The sequence below is a fragment of the Saccoglossus kowalevskii genome, chromosome 20, assembly GCF_978046115.1.
Source record: "Saccoglossus kowalevskii chromosome 20, keSacKowa6.1, whole genome shotgun sequence".
Taxonomy (NCBI): Eukaryota; Metazoa; Hemichordata; class Enteropneusta; family Harrimaniidae; genus Saccoglossus; species Saccoglossus kowalevskii.
This window is the reverse complement of record NC_140660.1, coordinates 20,696,361-20,719,375: the sequence shown is the minus strand read 5'-3', so window position 1 is coordinate 20,719,375 and position 23,015 is coordinate 20,696,361. Positions and strand designations below refer to the sequence as shown.

Below are 23,015 nucleotides of genomic sequence, written 5' to 3'. Positions count from 1 at the left end.
CAATTACACTAAACTACCATAACTATTGGAATCATCAATTACTACACTAAACTACCATAAATATTGGAATCATCAATTACTACACTAAACTACCATAACTATTGGAATCATCAATTACTACTCAAAACTACCATAACTATTGGAATCATCAATTACTACACTAAACTACCATAACTATTGGAATCATCAATTACTACACTAAACTACCATAACTATTGGAATCATCAATTACTACACTAAACTACCATAACTATTGGAATCATCAATTACTACACTAAACTACCATAACTATTGGAATCATCAATTACTACACTAAACTACCATAACTATTGGAATCATCAATTACTACACTAAACTACCATAACTATTGGAATCATCAATTACTACACTAAACTACCATAACTATTGGAATCATCAATTACTACACTAAACTACCATAACTATTGGAATCATCAATTACTACACTAAACTACCATAACTATTGGAATCATCAATTACTACACTAAACTACCATAACTATTGAAATCATCAATTACTACACTAAACTACCATAACTATTGGAATCATCAATTACTACACTAAACTACCATAACTATTGGAATCATCAATTACTACACTAAACTACCATAACTATTCCGAAGTATCCTCATATACCTGAATCATTACTACAATGTTGTCTTTACTCATAGTGGGTTACTGATGCATGCCGTTTTGTTTTTGCGATTTTGATTAAAAATTGGTACATCCTACCCGATATGCAAGATAATACAGTCAAACCTGTGTTAACGGCCACCTGGATATAGCGGCCACCTGCCTATAGCGGTCACAACCGAACAGTCCCTACGAATTTTACATGTAAAGTACCCTGTTTACAGCGGCCACCTGCCTAACGCGGCCAACGGCCACGCTTCAGCGGCCGCAGTGATCAGTTGAACTGCATATAACGGACATAGATCCCGGATGTCTTGCGGACTACTGCCTTCCACCTCAGACAACGAATAAGCTCACAAAGGACAAAGTTAGCACGTTTTCACACCTTTCATTCAACCGATGGCTTCGGCAATTATGTTTTATTCTTGTTTATAATTCAGTTTACCACGGCAAGAACACCGTACCGATGGCTCTGGAACGCCAAAAACATAATTACGAATTTGAAAGTGTCTTGATAAAAAAACATGCTGTCATTAATGTTTTGTTGAAATATGTATACATTGGAATAACTTACAATTTTGTTCAATTAATGAATCGAGCAATCACAATGATGACGACCCGCAAAAGTTGTGTGAGTCGCCGGGACACAGTCACGGTCCCTATGCATGTGGCTGGGGTGAATCGGAATGCCGACGGTAAATCCCCGATCAAATTGATTACCAACAAAAAAAACATAACAGCTCACTTGTTATTTTGTATCGATATTTATTCACTTTGAACTCCTATAAATACCGATAAATACGCATGTAACTGGAACTGATAGCAAAAAGTAAAAAAATCAACACAACGGCCATGCCTGTTTATCCATGGAGCTAGCTCCATGGTTTATCCATCCAAATAAATTATGCTAATTAGCCTTGCGCATGTGCGTTCTTGTTCTTCCGGGGTTATGATAACTCGGGTCAAAAAGTAGAGTCGTTTCCGTTAGCCATGCGTCAGTGTGTATCGATCACTGCGAGGGAATGTGTGTGCTGTATCGTCTCGTTGTCTAAACTAAATTCGTTCAACAATTTTTTTTCGGTCGCTACTGTCTCGGTACATGTAACAATAGATGCTTTTAACAATGATGTTAAATTGACCCCAGTTCGCCGACCCATTATTACCTCCATGGCCGGCCAAAGTGGCCAGGCATATTTCACATGTTTCTATTGTTGCACCAGTACAATAACATGGAAGTCGCACAGATTTCAATTGCGCAAAGTAATGTTTTGATTAGGGATCAACCATTTCGTAAGTGAGGTAGGTCGAGAAGATTTTTGGAAAAAAATGAACGAAATGTTAAGGGAATTGTGATTTGGGAGGGAACTTTCAAGTTGTCACGTACATGTAACTGGAAGGATACAATAGATAAGTGTTCTTTCCGTAAATGTCACGTTGTAGGGATCAATAAATCACTGCTAACTGTCCCTCTCCCTTCTCCTTGAAAGAATTTGCTATAACCCAGAGACATTCCGATTTATTAGAACAGTTACCAGACAATAGATATTAAAAGAAACATACAAATTCAGAATAGCTAAGCAAAGCAAGCTGAGTGATTTCTTTAGTAGGAAATGAGACTCAAACTGCTGCTGAACATGAACTTTACTGTACAAATCTTCAAATAATTTTCATACTACTCATTATTGTGCAATGATCGATTTTAGTTTACATAATACAATTTAAAATCAACATTTTTATTTGTAATAAAGTGTTTGGATACTGTGTACAGTAGTGTAATAGTGTGTCAAATGGGGTTGCGAGATCTGTTTTAATACATTCAGTGCCTAATTAATATTCATGAATAAATTAGTGAACCTGTATAGAAAGGCCACCTGTCTATAAAGGCCAAAATTTCAAAGTCCCTTGGGTGGCCGCTATAGACAGGTTTGACTGTATTGCAATAATGGTGTCAATATTGTGATCAGATCAAGTGTCTTGCTGATTGAACTTCCATGCCTTATTACCTTGCCCGTACCATCAAAGATGGAAGGGAAAGGTATATTAAGGGAAAAATTTTGTCCGGCGTTGTCGTTGTCGTCGTCGTTAATAATTGTTATTGTGTGCATAAGAACTTTACTAATTCTATTCCAAACTTTATCAAACTTGGTCACCTTATTCATCAGTATAAAGTCTTCCCTGAGTTTGAACAACAGATGTCCTGTATGAAAATATCATGCAAAAGTTGAGAAAATCTGATAAAATATTTTGACTGTTTCTACTTGACTGATCACTGGTGATACACATCAAAGGTCACTGATCTCAGTTGAAATATGCATTGTTGTATGTGTTCAATGAAGCAAATGATTTATCTTGTAATAATATCCTTGGTATTGTATCTCAGAATCCCATACTGGGTTTCAAAACCAACTCATGGAAAGATTGCACAGTCTGATACACATTTGCAAACCTACTAATAAAATCTTTACAGAAAACAAGATGTCAGAAAATCAATATAAGCACTCCTATGAACTGGGTGCCTAACTTTGATCAAGATCTGAAGCTAATAGAAAATATGTTTAGTTCAAAGTTATCAAATCAAAAACAATAAATAAAAAATACATTAAAAGCAAAACATTTCATCCACATTTTAAAAAGAAAATTATTCTAAAATATATGTATTCTGTATTTGACAAACAGTTCATTCGACAAATGAAAACTCACAGGAATATGTTTCAGCTATTAGAACAGAATGATAGAGTTTTTATAATACTAGTTTAAAAACGCACTTCAAAGATTGCAGTATTTGAAGATGTAGATTCTCAGGAGGCAACAGTACTGTTGACTTCTCCCTCCACTGGACACCAACTAACTATTTAAGTTGATTTGCATACAAAGCAGAGCTTGCAACATGATAGCTATTCATAGAGGGTGTTTTTTTTTCACTTTTCATATAATACACAGTGTTCTCCCCAGACTTCATGTCGAGCACCATGGTCAATTTGCATAACAATACATCTAATTTGCATAATTATATTTGCATAATAATCAGTTTTTCAATCTACAATTAATTAAAGACAAGATATTTTTATATCTGATGAATTTTATATCATTTTACTGCATTGTATTTTATGTTTTTTGGTTAAATTTATAAAGTCAGCGAGATATCGAAATATGTTGAAATTAATAAATCAATAATTTAAAAAAAATTCTACAATGGCAGTTCGGCACTAATAGTCGGCGATTTTTCATTGCAATATACCTTGTGAGTAACGCCATGATCATCGTAACATTGTCAGCTGACGGCATTGCGTTGGACAGGTATTCACCGCTGCTATTGCGATCATCAGTATTTGACTTTTTGGTGTAAAATACACAAATTGTTTATTAAAACGGTTCATTGACTATTATCATAGGCAATAAATCAAAATCGCCAACGTGATGTTGTTTTTAAACATCGCGGAAAAAACATGCACTCGGCGCCGCCATCTTTGTTACCTCGATCAGAACCCCCCTGTAACCCAGCATGCTTCGGTCACAAGGTTGCAACGTGCATTATGTCGCCTTAAGGCGGTGTTCTTCGCTACTAAGGCACCCTATGAATGGGGTATTTTCAGAATGCAGGGTTGGGTTTTTTTTTAACCCGCCTCGTCTGCTGTTGAATTATTTACACTTTTCTTTCCAATGCGACTTAATTTCACTTGTTTTTTTAATTTTGGGGTAATTAATGTCACCGGCGATTGAGTGACAAAAAATCATGCAGCAAATCATGGTTGATCTTCCCGACGTGCGCCGTGACTTGTTTTGTCCGTGTTTTGTCACATTATTGCCGTTGCGTGCAATGGGCAAATTATTGCTACTCTATTATTTTTTTTTGGATTTGGAGGCTCTGCACCCTTGGAAGACTTCGCAACTTCTTGCAGACTTCTGTTTTTATCACTGTCTTTGTATGGCTAACAAAAGCGGGATTACCTTTCGATCAATACATGTTATTGTTTTAAATTAGTGCAAGACGAGACTGACACTTGTAAACAAAGCAATAAGCATAACGGGCGAGTGTCCAAGCGTCACGGACAAAGGGCAAGCATCACGGCCGAGTGTCCAAGCGTCATGGTACCGTGACGCTTCAGAGGCCTGGGGAGAACACTGATAATACAGTAGTCACACAATGAGGCAGTTCACATTTGTCTCAGTGAATCATTAATTTTTGACAGACACCTGTACAAAATACTTGGACTAAAGCCAGCTAAAATTTTCTGTTATCTTGCATGTTTTATGAATCTATTCACATCTAAATGCAGCACTTTTTTTTTGCAATGAGACATTTGTTTTTATACTAAAATATCTGAATTACTTTGAATAAAGCTGGAAATTATGTCCCTTAAAATAATTAAACAAATAAGGCACCAATGTTTTTGTAAGATATTTACATCTTTTAAGGACATTCGGTAGACTGATTCCCCACTGTTGTTTCAACCCCAAAACTTGTTTGTATTCAAAATTAATTATGACAATGCATATTTATATTGAAACAAACTATGATAATAGGAATTACATTATATAACAAAGGGCAAGGTCACCAGAGTTCAATTATGTTATATTTCTGGAGCCGCGCAGAAACCTTATGGCGTTTCCAGGTCGATCCGCCTGTGTGTGCTCCCTCTTGTTCATTTCTTATAGAAAAAACCTGATAATAATAACAATAAAAATAATGATTATAATAATAATTTATTGCATCCTTATAGTTTCCATTGGTAGACAACAATAAAATGTTAGTAATATAGTATTATTAATAACTTAAAATGTCAGTTCTTTCTGATTTTAAGTAAATTTGTATTCACAAACTTGTCTTATTTTTATGTCTTTTCCTGAACTCACATTATATTAAAATATCTAGACGAGGTGAACTCCATATGAATGAATCTTATTCCTTTTCATTTATGCAATTACATATTTACTTTATTCAGTTATTCATGATATCTAAGGCATTGTGTTTGTTTTTTTTCAAAGACCAGAACTGACATTTTATGTTTTTTTATTTTTCAGGTCTCGGAGATAGTAACTATTCAAACTTCTGCAATAATGGGAAGAATTTTGATAAAAGATTGAACGACTTAGGGGGTCAAAGATTTTACCCATCAGGCTTTGCTGATGATGCTGTTGGGTAAGTACACTTAAACCGCTGCTCCAAAAAGAGATATGAAAATAACATTCACTTAGTTAATGATAATGGATTGTATGTTTCTTTTTAGCTCTGAATGCATTTTGTCAAATATACTGTGAACTTCTAAAATTCAAAGACAAGAAACTTAAGGCTGATAAGAAAAATATCTCTGTTTCTCGTTTACGTGTGGATCATTTCAAACTATGTGCCTCGGACGTTTTTTTTCCTTCTAAAGCACTCCAAAATGCACTTGTACTCGCACTTGTCTCAAATTTCCCCCATTTTAGCTCAGTATTCAAAAAAAAAAATGCCTCATGAAACGAGAAACAGAGAATTTTTTTTCTTGCCCTTAAGATTGCCTCCTCTCTTTGCAAATACGTGTACATGATATTTGTTGATCAAGCTAAAATATGTTCAGATAAAGCTATGTTAGTAAAAAAATATTTTTAATGTATAAATCTTGTCTTGTCTTTCTCGCTCATTTCATTTTGGGAATACTGGGGGTTCTCATCCATCAGACAAACATACCTACAATATACTGTAAAGGGGGTAATTATTCACTGGGTTTTAATTTAGCTTATTTCGCTGACTGGAAAAATGCGCTAAATTAAAACACAGTGAATATGTAAAATTTAGCGTAGAACACATTATCTAAATGACGAAACCGTGAATTTAAAACCTACTGAATATGCCTGAAATGGTAAATCAGTGAAATTTAAACCCAGTGAAAATTAGTCATTTTACAGTACTTTGTGTAACAACACTTCAAGGACAAACAAGGCCCCCTAACTTAGTGAGTATAGTGTATATTGTTTAACTTAATTTCAGAGAATTCATATTTGTACTTGATTACCCATAATCCATCTACAATTATTTCATAGTGTACATCTAGGCCAGGGGATGGTACCTCTCAGATTCGCAAATTGGAATGCAACGTTAGCTGACAGTCAGTTGGAATTATGAATTGTATTATCCACTTCTTGTGCCAATGGCATGCTGCAAAGGCCTTTAACGCTGAGAATAAAGCCAAAACAGTTTAAGCAATGCTGCAAAGTGTTTTACTGTACGCAACAGCTAATGATCTACTGTAAAATACTTTATTTTCATTTTGAATTAATTTTCTCTGAAGGAATGATTCAGTGAAATTAAAATCCAGCAACATTCAACTCGTCAAAAATCTGTGAAAATAAATTCCATACAAAACACCCAAAAAGTCTTTTTAGCGAAAATTAATCCTAGCTAAAATAAATTATTATACATCTGTCACCGTAACGCCATAAGTTACAGCGTACCGTAATTTTGTGGTATTTTACGGGGTATTTTCATACTACCATATTAGGAAATGCAAATTCCAAATATGGAATAATTACGTGCGTAAGCGTTCTCTAATAATAAAAACAAACATGGCTGCTACCAGGATTTGACCGGACTCCATACAAAGAAGTTCGCTGATTCTGTTCTAAACTTTTTGGATTTCGGCATTCCCATGATATATCCTTGGAAGGAAAAGATGTATAATAATAAGGTTATTACAAAGATACCTCAAAGTATGCACTCAGACAGTACGCTGTCGCATCGACCTTCGCTGCACATCGGTCGATGCCACTGTACTATCTTCGTGCATACTTTGAGGTATCTTCGTAATAAACTTATAGTATTTTACAGTAGATCATGAAAAATGCATAACACGCAGACTGAAGATTTATTCCAAGACCTTTTCACCACCAGTTCCCTCTTTTCATCAAAAATTCACACAATAGGCCTGTTCATAGTCTGCCCTTTCCTCTAGAAGATTGGGACAAATATAGCCAAATTTTTTGAGTAAAAACTGAAAATTAACTCAAATTTTATCTGTTGGCTCCTAAATATGTGTTCACTTTCAGAAATATCAAAGAATATAAGAAAAAATTTGGACGAGAAAATCTGGTTGTGAAAAGGTTCAACACACATGATGCATTAAGAAAAAAACATTAAATAGCAAACAAATGAACATCAAGTTGTTACAACTTTACTTTTTTTTTCAGGTTAGAAATAGTGGTTGAACCATGGATAGAGGGACTGTGGAAGGCATTGAGACAAGAATTGAAGATGGATCATAGTAACCATGATGATGTACAAACTGAAAACCTTTCAAAGGAACTGGAAAATATTAAATTGGTTGAAAATGAACAAACTGACAGTTTAATTGAAGTTTCTGAAACAGAAAGAACTAAAAGAAATGAGACTGAGATTGACGCAATTATTCCAAATAAGGAAATATCAAATAGCAACACAGTCAATCAGAACCTTTTGAATGATCAGTCAGTTAACCAATCAGGGATTTCATCTAATACAACCAATGAGGAAACTGTAAATGATCAGTCAGTTGACCAATCACAGACCTCCTCTCATAAAACAAATCAGGAAACTCTCAATAATCAGTCAAAAGCATCAATAGAAATTCAAAATTTACAGGAAGCCAATGAGAAATATGAATCAGCTGTTGACGATAAAAAGACAGATACTGTAAACAGAGGGGATGATTCAGATGTGAGCCAAGCAGAGACACCGATCCCATCTCTAAAAGTATCCACACCACCCCTATCTGAGAGTGGTCTGACCCTACCTCCATCTCCACATCCATATATAGGCATTCAGTACATTTCAGATGCAGCACTAGTAAGTAATTTAACCAGTTTTATCGACACTAGAATAAACCTTATTTGAAAATGGCCGCTGAAATATCGGCAAGAGCGAGATGGCCACAGGACTTGTTTTTATCTCTCTGAATCGTGTTCCACTATTCCCAATACCATAGTTTCCATGGCTACAAAAACAGCAAACGCATCAACGTTAGAAAATGGAACACCATTTAGGGATAACAAATAAGTTTTGTGACTTTCTTAATCTCAATGTCTTGGCGGCCATTTTCCGTCTAAGCTCAATTGTTTTTTAGCTAGCCTGACAAGGTAGCACGATTTGCGCCCTCAACGGTGCTCTAAACCCAACCTACCTGATAGAACGATGTAGTTTTCACTTCCCCCAAGGATTTTTTGTCTGTACCAATCAAATTGTAGTAACGTCAGATAGTGACAGCCATCAATGAGTAACCATTCACGGCAGAGTTTATTTATTTGTTGACATAATGTGTGATAAGGTGCTGGCAAAATTTCGCCTAATGTTTATCATCTTGTTTGTGATTTTTGCCGACAATGCAAACACGGTTTTGATTTAATGAATATTCATTGAAACTCATTGCAAGAAGGCATGAACTTTGCAAATTCGCAGTATTGATCTTGACAATGTGACATACGTTCGGCCGGTGAGGACACAACTCTCGTCTTTATGTCAGGCTATTCTTTAGCTTGCAGACTTTATTTTGAACCAAACAAAATATAAATTGATAATAATGCCAACAATTTTTGTATTCAATATTTTGTAACTAATCCAAAAAAAGTTCTCGCTTCTTGTCCAAAGGAAAATTACAAAATGATGCAGTGACACAGAAAAATGATCGAAAAAAAAAATATTCGTTCACCACGCCAGGCTCGGTAAAATAATACTTCTTTTTGAAAAAATGTGTCATTGATTGAGATTTTTACAATGAAGAAACAAACATGTTCATAAAAAAACATATTTTATTACAATTCGATTTACAAACCATCTGAATTTAATGTAATAATTGGTAGGGTCTGTGGGAAAACAGTCAAAAGCATTTATCATAATCTTCGTTATCAATTACAGGCAAACTCTTGACACTAAGCAATTTTCACCATGAAGTTTTTCAGCATGATTTGACCTGAAACAACTTCCTTTGACCTACCAGGTCTTGGCTTTCCTTAACCAATCAAAATAATGTATCGTAATGACGAAATTTTCCGATTATTGACGATGATTTTTTTTATTGCAGTGCGGAAGTGAATTACCACAATGTTAAAATGTGATCTGTAGCACTGATTGCGATGAAAAAAACACGTTCACGGTCGCTAACAGGTCACATCGTTCACACCCTAGGCCTTTCATGATAGCCTCAAAGTAAACCATGCCCAATAACCTGGTACATGACTTAACGATCACATTTTTGGCTTTTCGAAAGCTACTACTCAAAGAAATATGGATTACTCCAGTATTGCAACATCGGGGTTCATCCTGAGTAAATGACAGAATAGAAAGCATGCGAACCACGTTGTGTACGTTCGCTATGCACTCTGAAATTAATGCAAGTTTTCTCATAAAATCACAAACCAAACTACCGTACCAATCATGATTATTATGAAATGAAACACAATTTTTACCGGCATATTTTTACGTATCTTTGAAAAGTACCCAGATGTTAAATATGCTTGTTCGTTATTTATTCCCCTCCATGAATGGCCTCCATGGTGTTTAATTGCAAGCACTTCAAATGTCTATCCAAGCTACAGTTATAATTAAAACAAAATTAAACCGCTGCAATATTATTTCGAATACAGTTTAGAATATACACAACCATAAATTAAGGCCGCATTGAAGTTTGTTTTAAGATTATTCAATATTACAACAGCAGTGGTTATGTTCAGCTTTTATTAAATTATGCTTTGGAATAAAACATGCATTTGAAGTTTTCTTTGGATCAAGAAAATATTTTCTGAAATATTTCATTCTACCATATGTAGTGCACAGGTTTCAAATGGGTGGGTGCAAAGGTAAGAAGGTTTCAAGTTGAAAAATAAGTTCTAAAAAATAAGCAAGGACTATTTTAATACACCCCATGCTGATTTGACCTAATCAGCAGCTTGCTACCATACTTGTTAATTTTGTTCTTGTAGATGAATTCTGAACTTTGACATGAATTCATTTTTGTAGGATGTATCAACAATACCCTTACAAGGAGGTGCAAACTTCCCATCATGCAATTCAGAGGTAGTCATGGCAACCATAATGTCTGCTGAGAGATTGACAAGTAGTGATGCACTGAAGACATGTTTGAGAATTAAATTGGATATTACAGTAAGTAAAAGTGAATTGAACAGGAGCAATTATCATTGCACTGTCCGTGTGTATGTCTGCCTGCCTGTCCGTCTGTCTGCATGTGTTTCTGTCCATGTTGTTGTCTGTCTTTCTGTTCAAGTGTTCCTAACTAAGCACATTTTGGCATCGACAAATTCTTTTGTTTTTAGGAATAACCAACTTTTTAGAATCTTGTTTTACAAATGTTGTTTCTATATTTTCAGGGGACAATTCTTTCTTACCAACCAGGTGACTCTATTGGGATTGTATGCCCAAATATGGAAGAGGAGGTGGACTTCCTTATTAGAAGACTGTCAATTCTTGACGAAGCTGATAAACCAATCACATTACATGTTTTAAAGGACACCAAAAAGAAGAGGGCATTATTACCAGAATATATACCTGCAGGATGTTCAATACGTCATGCTATATTGACCTGTTTGGATATAAGAAACACACCTAAAAAGGTATGAACAGATTTTCATTTGAATTGATTTAGAATGACAGATACAAGATGTTGATTGGCAATGGGTGTCACATCGCCATGGAAATAACTACCTTCCATTTTAGCGAATCAACGGAATTAATCATTTTAGCGAAATTAACAGAATCTTATTTCATCGGTAGCTGCCCACAATCTCACTGTGAGAATATACTTTATTTCAAATTAATGATATCTTGGATTAGCTAAATTACAGATTAGCTAAATTACTGATTAGCTAAATTACTGATTAGCTAAATTACAGATTAGCTAAATTACAGATTAGCTAAATTACAGATTAGCTAAATTACAGATTAGCTAAATTACAGATTAGCTAAATTACTGATTAGCTAAATTACTGATTAACTAAATTAACATGTTAGCTGTAAAGACATTTTTTACAGTAAATTGTTTGTTTATACAATTTTGAGTGTACGCTAAACAATTTTATTAATACTGTTTTAGTTTACATTGGTGACATTACCACTAACTACAAAATTTGAATTCACAAACTAGTTCTCTTTATAGTCTGCACATTCCTTCAGAAGATTAGGACAAAAATGGCCACATTTTTTGAGTAAAAACTGAAAGTTTAATCAAATTTTGTCTGTTGGCTTCAAAATTAGGGTTAATTTCCAGAAATATTGAAGGAAATATGAAAGAAAATGCAGACAATTTTGGGCAAGGAAGTCGGGTGGTGAAAAGGTTAACCCAGTCAAACTGAGTGTAAAACAGAAACAATTTAAACAATTTTGCTAATTTTAATACATTTGTGATGAGCCAAGTGTACTGTAAAATACTTTATTTTCGCTATTTTCACTGAAGAAATGATTCAGTGAAAATAAAATCCAGCGAATATATCTTTTTTCCTATATTTTACATTCAATAACACTGAAACTATTACTAGTATAAAAACTGTTCTTTTCTAGGCATTACTAAGAATGTTGGTAGACTACACGACAAATACTGATGAGAAACGTCGATTACAAGAACTGTGCAGTCGACAAGGAGCGCAGGATTACGAAAAATGGATACGATGTTGCAGTCTGTCTATTACTGATATATTAGTTGCATTCCCATCGTGTAATCCACCAATAGAAAGACTGTTTGAGTTGTTACCACGGTTACAGCCAAGGCCATACTCTGCTGCAAGGTATTCAGTGTTGTTTTTTTGTTTCTCGGGCCATGCCTTATGTTAGACATTTAACCAGATACATTCTAATCAACTTTCCACGCAATACAATGTAGGGCACATTTACTACTGTGGAGGTCAATATTCAATTTCAATGTAGGACACATTTACTACTGTGGAGGTCAATATTCAATTTCAATAACTGAATATTGACCTCCTCTATAGTAGCTGTATATTTTATTATTCTAAATAAATAAACAAAAATTGAACGTCTGTGTCTGTAGCAGATGACATTTTATTTCATAAACATTATAACTGTGTATGCACAATTATAAAAGAGTTGGTTGTCAGTGGATTTTTAATGCACATTTGTTTTTTAAAGTGACCGATGTAAGGTAGAATGGAGAAATGTTTGTTTTCTGCTCAGAGTATGTTTTGTACTGTGGAATACTTTATTTTTGTTGGAATTAATTTTCGCTGGAGAGGCTTTTTGAGCGTTTTGTGTGGAATTATTTTCACTGATTTTTGATGAGTTTAATGTGAAATATAGGAAAAAAAGTATATTCGATGAATATAATTTTTTGACGGAAACATCCCTTCAGCGAAAATAGCGAAAATAAATTCCAAGCGAAAATAAAGTATTCTACAGTATTGACTTTTATTCACTGTCACATGACCATGTTCTGACCAATCAGCATAACAAGAGCTGCAATAACAAAATTTTAATTCTCTAATGTAATGTTATTTTTTTACAGTTCTCCACTTGCAGTCCCTGGGTGTTTGGAGTTTGCCTTCAACATTGTTGAGATACCTGCAGGAGACGACAGACATTGCGAAAGACGTGGCGTGTGTACAGGGTGGTTGAATAGATTAACATCTCATTTACAAGACGATACGAAAGTTGAGGACAAAATACAGGTGAGAATAGAAAAATGTCATTAAAGTGTGGTGTTCGTCGCGCAGCGCGTGTTTGAATTTCATGTAAATAAACAATGTATTTTACACGCGTTGTATCGGTCGCTATGAGTCCCGTATCGAACAGGGTGCAGCACAGTGACTGCCGCCCTTTAAGGTACAAGCCTACTCATTAATGCAAATATTCAAAATTTATTCATTTTGCAATAAATTGTCACACATGCACCCTTTCTAATATTTTCCTAATTTTTCCAGATACCGATATTTTCGCGTACCAATCAATATTTCCATCTGCCGAGTGACGTCACAACTCCTATCATCATGATTGGTCCTGGTACGGGAGTCGCTCCATTCAGAGGATTTCTACAGCATCGTCAGTACCAACGACAACAGACGCCAACTGAAGAATTCGGGCAAACATGGCTGTTGTTTGGCTGTCGTCATAGAAACAAGGATCACATTTTCAGGTATGAATTATTTTTTTGAAGAAACATTTAAGAATGGTAACCCACTGTAAATTTGTCACTATTTGTTGGAATTGGGTGATGTGATCACTGTACTGCCTATGTGGTATTTTTGCGGTAACCGCATAGTATGCCCTCTGGAAGTTTCTGCATCAGCTTTATGTCCCACTGGGATGCAGAGGATTGAAGTTGAATCGATCACTGGTAACCTAGTGGGTGTCGACCGGTAGACCCAAGTTCAAATCCTACCTTAGGTTGAACATCAAACGGGTCGACCTCTACCCCGGGTGAGGGTAGGCCTATTCCACTGGCCGAGATTCATTCACTAACGAATGCGACTTTGGGGGAAACCTTGGTTAAAGTCTTCAGGTGCTTGTGACGACTGAGCCTGGTGGACGCCAGGATAGCACATTAAAATTGACATTTGATAGAGAGATGGCCGTACAGTCCTGTCATGTAGTCCCAAAACATGAATATGACTTCTGTGGCAAAAATGCACTTTGTGTAAGCACTAGCACTTTGCACACAAAAAAAAAAGTCAGGAGAGACAACAGTGACATTCAATGTCTGGAAAAAGGTGAAGTTATAATCTCTGGCAGCATAGGATATTGTCCTTCACGTATACGATCCCATACTAGTACTTCAGGCATACTTTGCAGTATTCCCATCATCTTTTATTTACTTAATTCCAAAACAAATCTCCAGAAAAAAATAATTCCTTGGAAGAGGATATCTTATTTACATATATAAATATTCATTTCAGGACTGACTTGTCAGAGTTTGTAGACAATGGTACCTTGTCTCGACTGTGTGTGTGTTTCTCACGTGATAGAACAGAGGATGAACCGCGTTATGTTCAGGATTTAATGAGAATACACCGTCAAGAATTAGCTCAGCTAGTTATTGAGAAAAAAGCTGTTGTTTATGTTTGTGGGTAAGTACTATAAATCACATTAATTTCACAATTCTGCAAATTTTGTGAATAATATTTCTGGTATCCACCAACACAGACTGTCCGTCACTTTTGCAAAATTCTGTCTTCATGAAAATTAAATGGTCTACTGTAAGTTTAATCAAGGACTTATAAGACTAAGTGCATCTACAGTCGAGGAGCATTCATTATAGAGGTACATCTACAGTCAAGATGTATCTATAGTTGAGGTGCATCCACAATAGTAGCGCATCCAAGGCACCATATTTGATATGGGATAAGCCAGCACACTATCAACTTGCGACAAATTTTCATGAATGACTATGATAATTCAGGGATGATTTAAAAACCTCCATGGAAACTAGTTCAGTGACTTATTAGTAATGAATGAAGTAATGAATTGTCATAGAGAAAACTTATCGATTATTTAGCAGTTCCTTGGAAGAGGATATCTCATTTACATATATAAATATTCATGGAAACTTTCATGGAAACTAGTTCAGTGACCTATTAATAATGAATGAAGTAATGAATTCCATAGAGAAAACTTATCGATTATTTAGCAGTTCCTTGGAAGAGGATATCTCATTTACATATATAAATATTCATGGCAACTTTCATGGAAACTAGTTCAGTGACCTATTAATAATGAATGAAGTAATGAATTGCCATAGAGAAAACTTATCGATTATTTAGCAGTTCCTTGGAAGAGGATATCTCATTTACATATATAAATATTCATGGCAACTTTCATGGAAACTATGATATATTGAAGATAATATTTGGTAATCGTAGTCCTAAATAACTATTAAAAATAGCTAGACGTTTCGAGCAATGGCTCTTTATCGATAGCATAGAAGCAAGTGTGATAACGTACAGGTAGAACATAGGAACGTAAGAACGCGCATGAACTATAAGTTAGAATCACAAAAAATTCCACAATAGAACAAATAACGCGCCTTAGGTAGTGAGCTCAACAAATGAGTTGAACTGTTTGTTAATACCAAGGGGTTCTCTAGTTCCAAGGCGGAAACAATGGCAACTTTCATGGAAACTAGTTCAGTGACCTATTAATAATGAATGAATCATGAATTGCCATAGAGAAAACTTATCGCTTATTTAGCAGTTCCTTGGAAGAGGATATCTCATTTACATATATAAATATTCATGGAAACTAGTTCAGTGACCTATTAATAATGAATGAAGTAATGAATTGCCATAGAGAAAACTTATCGGTTATTAATCAGTTCCTTGGAAGAGGATATCTCATTTACATATATAAATATTCATGAAAACTAGTACAGTGATCTATTACCGTAGTAATGAATTGCCATAGAGAAAACTTATTGGTTATTTTGCAGTTACGATTTAATGAATATTTGGGAATCAAAAATATGAAATTATTATGATTTATATTGTTTTTGGTAAAAACTGTCATTATAATGTGATCTCGTTCTTGTTTATTGTAGTGATGCAAAGCATATGGCGAAGGATGTCAAAGAAACGTGGACACAGATCATAGCAGATTATTTACATATAAAAACAGAGGATGCTGAGTCGGTTCTGAAAAATATACGAGAAGAGAAACGTTATTTGGAGGACATCTGGACATAGACAGTAAACCGCTTGACCATATATAGTATTATATCTTCAGAAGAAATCTGCATTTCACCCTCATCTTGCATACCCCCCATAATAATAATGGAATGATCTAAACTATGCATGTGTTGCTGGATGGGCGCGGTCAAGTCTAGTTTGGACAACAATCAAAATGTTTTGCTGAGTTGCAAGTCATATTGTTCAAATAATTTTTAGAATGGATGTAAGATAATTTTCAGTTGCACATTTCTGTGTTCTTTGATGTTTTTTATTTAACCTTTTCACCACCAGTTCCTTCTTTTCAAAAATAGCCAAATTTTGAGTAAAACCGAAAATTGATTTAAATTTTGTCTGTTGGCTCCAAAATTAGAATTCATTCCCAGAAATATTGAAGAATATAAGAAAAAAATTGCGGAAAATTTGGGCAAGAATGTCTGGTGCTGAAAAAGTTAAAACAATGAAAATCATTTTGTGCATCCACCTCATTTTACTACAGCGGAATCCATGGCGGTGTTTGAGTATGCAGCCGACGACCGAATATAAATAACGCCCACTCTGACAACGCCATGGACCAATATGAGATACCTTCAGAAGACACCACTCAACAGTTTAACGATGTGCATTATTTCAGATATAGTTATGCGTCCATCCATTACTAATATATAAAGGTCATTATCAGGTCAAGTCATTATATTTATAATGACTTACATACAAAGTACAGAGATAACGTGTTTTTATGGGATTACAAAAAAAAAATATTTTTTAAGTGTCAATAAGTTTTTAATTAATATGTGGGATTCAGGTTTGTTTGTTGGGAAAACCAAAATTTCTTTTGTTCTAATCATGTTGGCGGTTTTAATTACTAAAATAGGGGGAGTAAAAACTTTTGAAAATCATGTGTCCATCAGTTAAGAGTCAATTTCAAAATTTTTATTTTGTGCATTACAGCAATCATGATTATAATTTGGTTTTTTAGTTGCCGAGTGTCGTAAACTTTTGAAAGATGGTGGTTATCATAGCTGCACGCATTCTGTGCATATAAACAATGCATGATTTGATTGGTTGATAAAACCTGTCAACAAATAAGCTGCTTTCTAATTGGCTTGAATGTTATGGTTATGGTTAGGTAGCCAATCAGGCACACCCTTGTGAATCACTTTGACTATAGTGTGGGACCCATGTTGAATGTTCAACTCAGCTATTGTGCGTGTACAACAATGTTAATTTAATTTTGTTTACAAATGAATGTTGTTTTTTGGGTGGGGGTGGGGTAGTTGTGGATAATTAAAACTAGTATCTCACAAGAAACAAAAGCTCATCGCTTAAAGAGCAGTGGTCATCTCGCCATGCTTGCCTGAGATATGGGTCTCATATGAACAAAGACATGACTTTGACTGTTGCGCAGAACGAGTACAAACTGAGACGTTCAAAAGAGTCATCGGCGGTAATTAGTGCAATTAGCACTAAGATCAAAACTCGTATTCATGATTCAATGAGAAAAGCACATTGCATTGTGGGAAAATAAATTTGTATCAACACAAATGTTGCACATGCGCGGTGCAACTACCACTGCCCTTTAATATCCAACCTCACCACCCTAAGTGTGAATTATTTGGAGTAAATCATAAAACGTAATACTGGCATCACTTCTTTCTAAAGGACGATTTACATTTGCTGTACACGTGTTGCCTCCTACTGAAGCAGCTTCAGTTTTTTGACCCTAACCCCCCCCCCCCCCCAAAAAAAACAAACAAACAAAAAAACAACTTTTTTTTGTATTTAAGCAATTTTTTTATTTGGGCTGTTCAATAATAGCATACATTTCTAACATAAAAATGAAACATGTCATATACATACATTTCATTATTAATCCCCGTTCGGACGTAGTCCGAAAACAGGGACTTATGGTTTGCCCTGTGTGCATCCGTGCGTGCGTGATCACCTGTATCTCGAACATGCATGGACCGATTAAGTTCAAACTTCACTCATACATCACACATTATATGGGACATATGCACATGCATTTATTTCATGATACGATAGCCGAATAGCGGCCATTTTAAGGCCGAAAATGCATCAAAATCGCACATTTTCACCATTCCGAACCCGAATCTCAGTTATGCATGGACGGATTTTGTTTAAATTCGGTACATACATTAAACATAATAAGACCTTGATGCACGTCTTTTTTTTTTCCCGGATCAAGTTCGAAATGGCCGACTGGTGGCCATTTTGTTTTAAAGAATTCAGTTCTGGATCCGTATCTGAGACATGCCTGGATTGATCGAGTTCAAACTTCTCACACAGATGAATGATGGCCATTTTAAGGCCAAAAATGCATCAAAATCACGTATTTTCACAATTCCGGAACCGGATCCCAGTCATGCATGGATGGATGGATTTTGTTCAGATTTAGTACAATGTGTTGTACATATGCAGGTGCATTTCGGATCAGACCACTTTCAGTGGCCTGAGATTTCGGTCATGATCTGCTTTGAATGTATACAACTGTATGTCACTCAAATATGAACGGAACAATGACTTGTTTATTCTATGATGTTGGAAAAAAAAAAAAAACTTTGTCTCGCACATTTGTTTTTTAAAGTGACCGATGTAAGGTAGAATGGAGAAATGTTTGTTTTCTGCTCAGAGTATGTTTTGTACTGTGGATTACTTTATTTTAGCTGGAATTAATTTTCGCTGAAAAGGCATTTTGGGTGTTTTGTATGGAATTTATTTTCACTGATTTTTGACGAGTTGAACGTGAAATATAGGGAAAAATGTATATTCGCAGGATTTTATTTTATTTTTTATTTCATTATCATTCTTTCAGCAAAAATAGCGAAAATAAATTCCAAGCGAAAATAAAGTATTCTACAGTAATTCAAATAAACCTTTAATGTATGCACATTGTAGTACTGTAAAATCTGTATTAAAAGCCGCGGCTTCCTTTAAAATGGTACAATGCAACAGAGGGAATGTGGCTTCTATTAGAGCATCTACACATATGAGAAATTATGAATTTTTGGGTGCGGCTTCTAATACTGAATAAAAATTAAACATTGAACATATCTTGTTGTAATTTTGCATAATTTGGTTCAACATAAATTAAAACCGTGTCAGCACATCAATTTTTCTTTGATGAGAGGCAAAATCTTTTTGTTTTTGAAATGCTTAAAATAAATGAAAATGAGTTTGCAAGTGGTATAAGGATCTCACTAGAATTGGAAAAGAGTCAAGTGAAACACACGCCTACATCTCTAGGAATTCTGATTAAATTAGTGAGTCTATTAGTCTTCATCTAAGACTATTTTTGATACTGTAAAATACTTTATTTTCGCTGGAATTATTTTTGGTTGTTTTGTATGGAATTTATTTTCACTAATTTTTGACAAGTTGAATGTAAAATATAGAACAATAGGTATATTTTCTAGATTTTATTTTCACTGAATTATTCCTTCAGTGATAATTAATTCCAAGCGAAAATAAAGTATTTTACAGTAGATCATTAGTGTTGCGAACAGTAAAACACCTTGCTCATCACAAATACATTCAATTTAGCAGAATTGCTTAAATTGTTTTGGCTTTATTCTCAGCGTTAAAGACCTTCGCAACATGCCATTGGCATGATAACGTTGAAGTGGAATTCATAATTCTAACTGACTGTCAGTTAATTTGCAAATCTGAGAGGTACCATCCCCTGATCTACACTGTGAAATAATTGTAGATGGATTATGGGTAATTAACTACAAAATGATTTTAAGTATTTTACAAAGTTTTTGAAAAGTTTTTGAATACAGGAATAGTTTCATTCATGTCTGTTTATACAGTCAGACATTTCCAAGCTCTTGCTGCATTCTATTGGGTAAGAAGTACATTCATTTGAACCATATGGAATGGAATCCTCATTTCAATTTCTCACAAAGTGTGACAGTTTAATGGGATCTCCGTTCAGCAATCAAACCAATTTAAAATGTCCGCTGTGTTCTGTGATGCCATTGGTTAGAAATGTGTTCTATTGACGCGTGTTTGAAATTTCATGTAAATAAACAATGTATTTTACACGCGTTGTATACGTCGCTATGAGTCTCGTATCGAACAGGACGCGGCACGGCGACTGCCGCCCTTTAATCCAATGTTATCATACATGGTTATAACATTTCTGTAATTTCTTATAAAACCTTTTTACTTTTTCAAGGTTGATAACTATTGCATATTGCTGACGAAAACAGAAATATTATTTTGTTCTCAATTCTTGTGAAATCAAGTTTTTGAAAAAAATATTAGGAGAGAAACATTAGGGGTATTCAGCAAGAGGGAGTAAGAGCCATTATGCCCACTGAATTGCCCAAAGCTCATGCCAACAAGAGGGAGTAAACCACTGTACTGTAAGAGCCAATTATGTCATGTGGTATTATTCACCTAATTACTGAATTGCCCAAAGCTCATGCCAACAAGAGGGAGTAAACCACTGTACTGTAAGAGCCATTATGTCATGTGGTATTATTCACCTAATCACTGAATTGTCCAAAGTTCATGTCAATAAGAGGGAATAAACCACTACTGTAAGAGCCATTATGTCATGTGGTATTATTCGCCTAATCACTGAATTGTCCAAAGCTCATGCCAACAAGAGGGAGTAATCCACTGTACTGTAAGAGCCATTATGTCGTGTGGTATTATTCACCCTATCACTGAATTGCCCAAAACTCATGCCAACAAGAGGGAGTAAACCACTGTACTGTAAGAGCCATTATGTCATGCAGTATTATTCACCAAACCACTGAATTGTCCAAAGTTCATGCCAACAAGAGAGAATTGAATAGAAGATTTTCACTACCATACATATGGCCAAAAAACCTATCAATAAAAGCATTAAATATGGACTGCGAATAGGTTGAATTTCAATTGTATCACTCAGTTTGCCAGGTATTTTTGGATTCTGTCTGTTTTCCGAAGTTGCACTGTCAACGGAATAGTCTCTTTCAAAAAACCCACCAACACGCGTGTTTCTTATTCGTCGGCGACCTCTTGCCTTTTCAGTCAGTCTTGGTATCTGGCCATCATCATCATCATCATAACTAGTAAATCCCCACTGTGGATGTCTGGTTGCCACGTGCTCTCCGCCAAATCCAAATTCTGTCTTATTTGGTGTTCGAGATCGAAACCTTCCCATGGTGCCTTGCAGGGTAAATTTGTCAGGACAAAACTGTGGAAGCAGGCAACTTTCATTCTTTCTTCTTTCTCTTATATCCAGTGACATCGAGGTTTCCAACTGCGTGTTAATCTCTTTCAGTGTTTTAATCAGTTGTAAGTCGCTGCTTTTCAACAACAAATTATTCACGCATATTGCTGTACTTGTCAATAGTTCTTCCGATGTTCGGTACTGACGTATTTCATCAGAAATCTTTGCCATCATTTTCTCGGTACCATTTTTAGATTCTGCTAAAAGTCCACGCTCTGCTTTCCTTAGTTGGTTTATTACTTTGTCCGTTACACTCTGGGCGTGTCTTTTGATTTGTAGTTCTCGTTGGGCCTGTTCTCGTGATACTTCTTCAAACTCTTCCAGTGCACTTTTTATGTTTTGTTGCACCTCGTTTTGTTTTTCTTGTAAAAACTGTACACGACTTTCAAAAGCTTTGCGAATATCGTTTGCTGTACTTTCCAATTCATAAACAGAATGAAATAAAGGCGGGTGTCCTGCTAAGAAGTACGACGTACACACTCGGCACACTGCAACTTTACAGGTCAGACAATACAAATCCGCAATTTCGTCTCTGTGTACATCGCAGTGTATTACATTGCCCCTCGTTGTATATTCCTCAACGGTAATAATGCGATGTTCCCGACTGAACGGCAATTTCTGGTGAGCCTTTGTGCACGTTATACACAAGTCCACATCACAGTCCACACATCTGTTGAATGACGGGTTTTCTTGACAACCATGGCAGATATTGTCGCCATGCTTCTTCTCGCTTTCATTTTCAATAACTTCCACTACGTCGCTGACTAACAAAGTGGGCGGAAGCTCTCTGATGTTTTGCGCGTAATGTCGTGTTCTACAGTTCGGGCACTCCAGTCCACCATGTTGTTCCACCCATTTTACCAGACACTGCTCGCAGAACGAATGATGGCACGGTAAAATCTTTGGATTCTTATAGCGTTCCAGACAAATTGAACACGTCAGAATGTCATTTATCCGGTCCACGGTGGAAGAAGCCATGATTATTGAACATCAAAATGTATAACTAAACCGTCATCACGGTGTGCGCGAGAGTATGCAAAACAACAACAGCAGTCTGTCAACAAAATACATATTTTCCCATGTCTATATTCAATAAGTGTAACAGACTCCTTAACAAGGAAATATTCTTTTATGAAGGAAAAGAAATCAATATAGTTAAAGATTTCAATTATCTTGGCTTAACTATGAGTCCAAATGGTAAATTTAAAGATGCAATGAAAAACCTAAAAAGAAAAGGAATAAAAGCCTTATTCTCATTAAAGACCAAAATTGGATCTGGTAATCTGGACATGTCCATACTACTGTCACTATTTGATAAACTTATCAGACCAGTTATTGTGTATGGGAGTGACATTTGGGGAGAAGAAAGCTCTACAAAATCAATTGTAGAGGATGTTCAGCTTACATACTATCGGTACATTCTTGGTATCTCAAAAAATACACCAATCATGGCAATATATAGTGAATTGGGAAAATTACCTCTTGACTC

The 23,015-nt window shown here is 35.4% G+C and overlaps 2 protein-coding genes across 2 annotated transcripts in view; one reads left to right on the top strand and one right to left on the bottom strand.

The window, feature by feature from the left end:
- LOC100371498 (methionine synthase reductase-like) overlaps nucleotides 1-19,352 on the top strand; it is a 30,838-nt gene extending 11,486 nt beyond the window's left edge. The window contains exons 4-12 of the mRNA XM_002741788.4: nucleotides 5,674-5,791; nucleotides 7,816-8,449; nucleotides 10,616-10,759; nucleotides 10,984-11,226; nucleotides 12,170-12,393; nucleotides 13,128-13,290; nucleotides 13,543-13,754; nucleotides 14,515-14,685; nucleotides 16,152-19,352. Coding sequence (XP_002741834.3) covers nucleotides 5,674-5,791; nucleotides 7,816-8,449; nucleotides 10,616-10,759; nucleotides 10,984-11,226; nucleotides 12,170-12,393; nucleotides 13,128-13,290; nucleotides 13,543-13,754; nucleotides 14,515-14,685; nucleotides 16,152-16,296 — 2,054 coding nt within the window. The 3' untranslated portion in view covers nucleotides 16,297-19,352. The remainder of the gene's footprint in view (nucleotides 1-5,673; nucleotides 5,792-7,815; nucleotides 8,450-10,615; nucleotides 10,760-10,983; nucleotides 11,227-12,169; nucleotides 12,394-13,127; nucleotides 13,291-13,542; nucleotides 13,755-14,514; nucleotides 14,686-16,151) is intronic.
- On the bottom strand, nucleotides 18,049-22,589 carry LOC144343490 (transcription intermediary factor 1-beta-like). The gene has a single exon (XM_078006013.2). It carries the CDS (start codon nucleotides 22,502-22,504, stop codon nucleotides 21,050-21,052), a length of 1,455 nt encoding a protein of 484 aa, XP_077862139.1. The 5' UTR covers nucleotides 22,505-22,589; the 3' UTR covers nucleotides 18,049-21,049.
- Nucleotides 22,590-23,015: the final 426 nt, after the last annotated feature.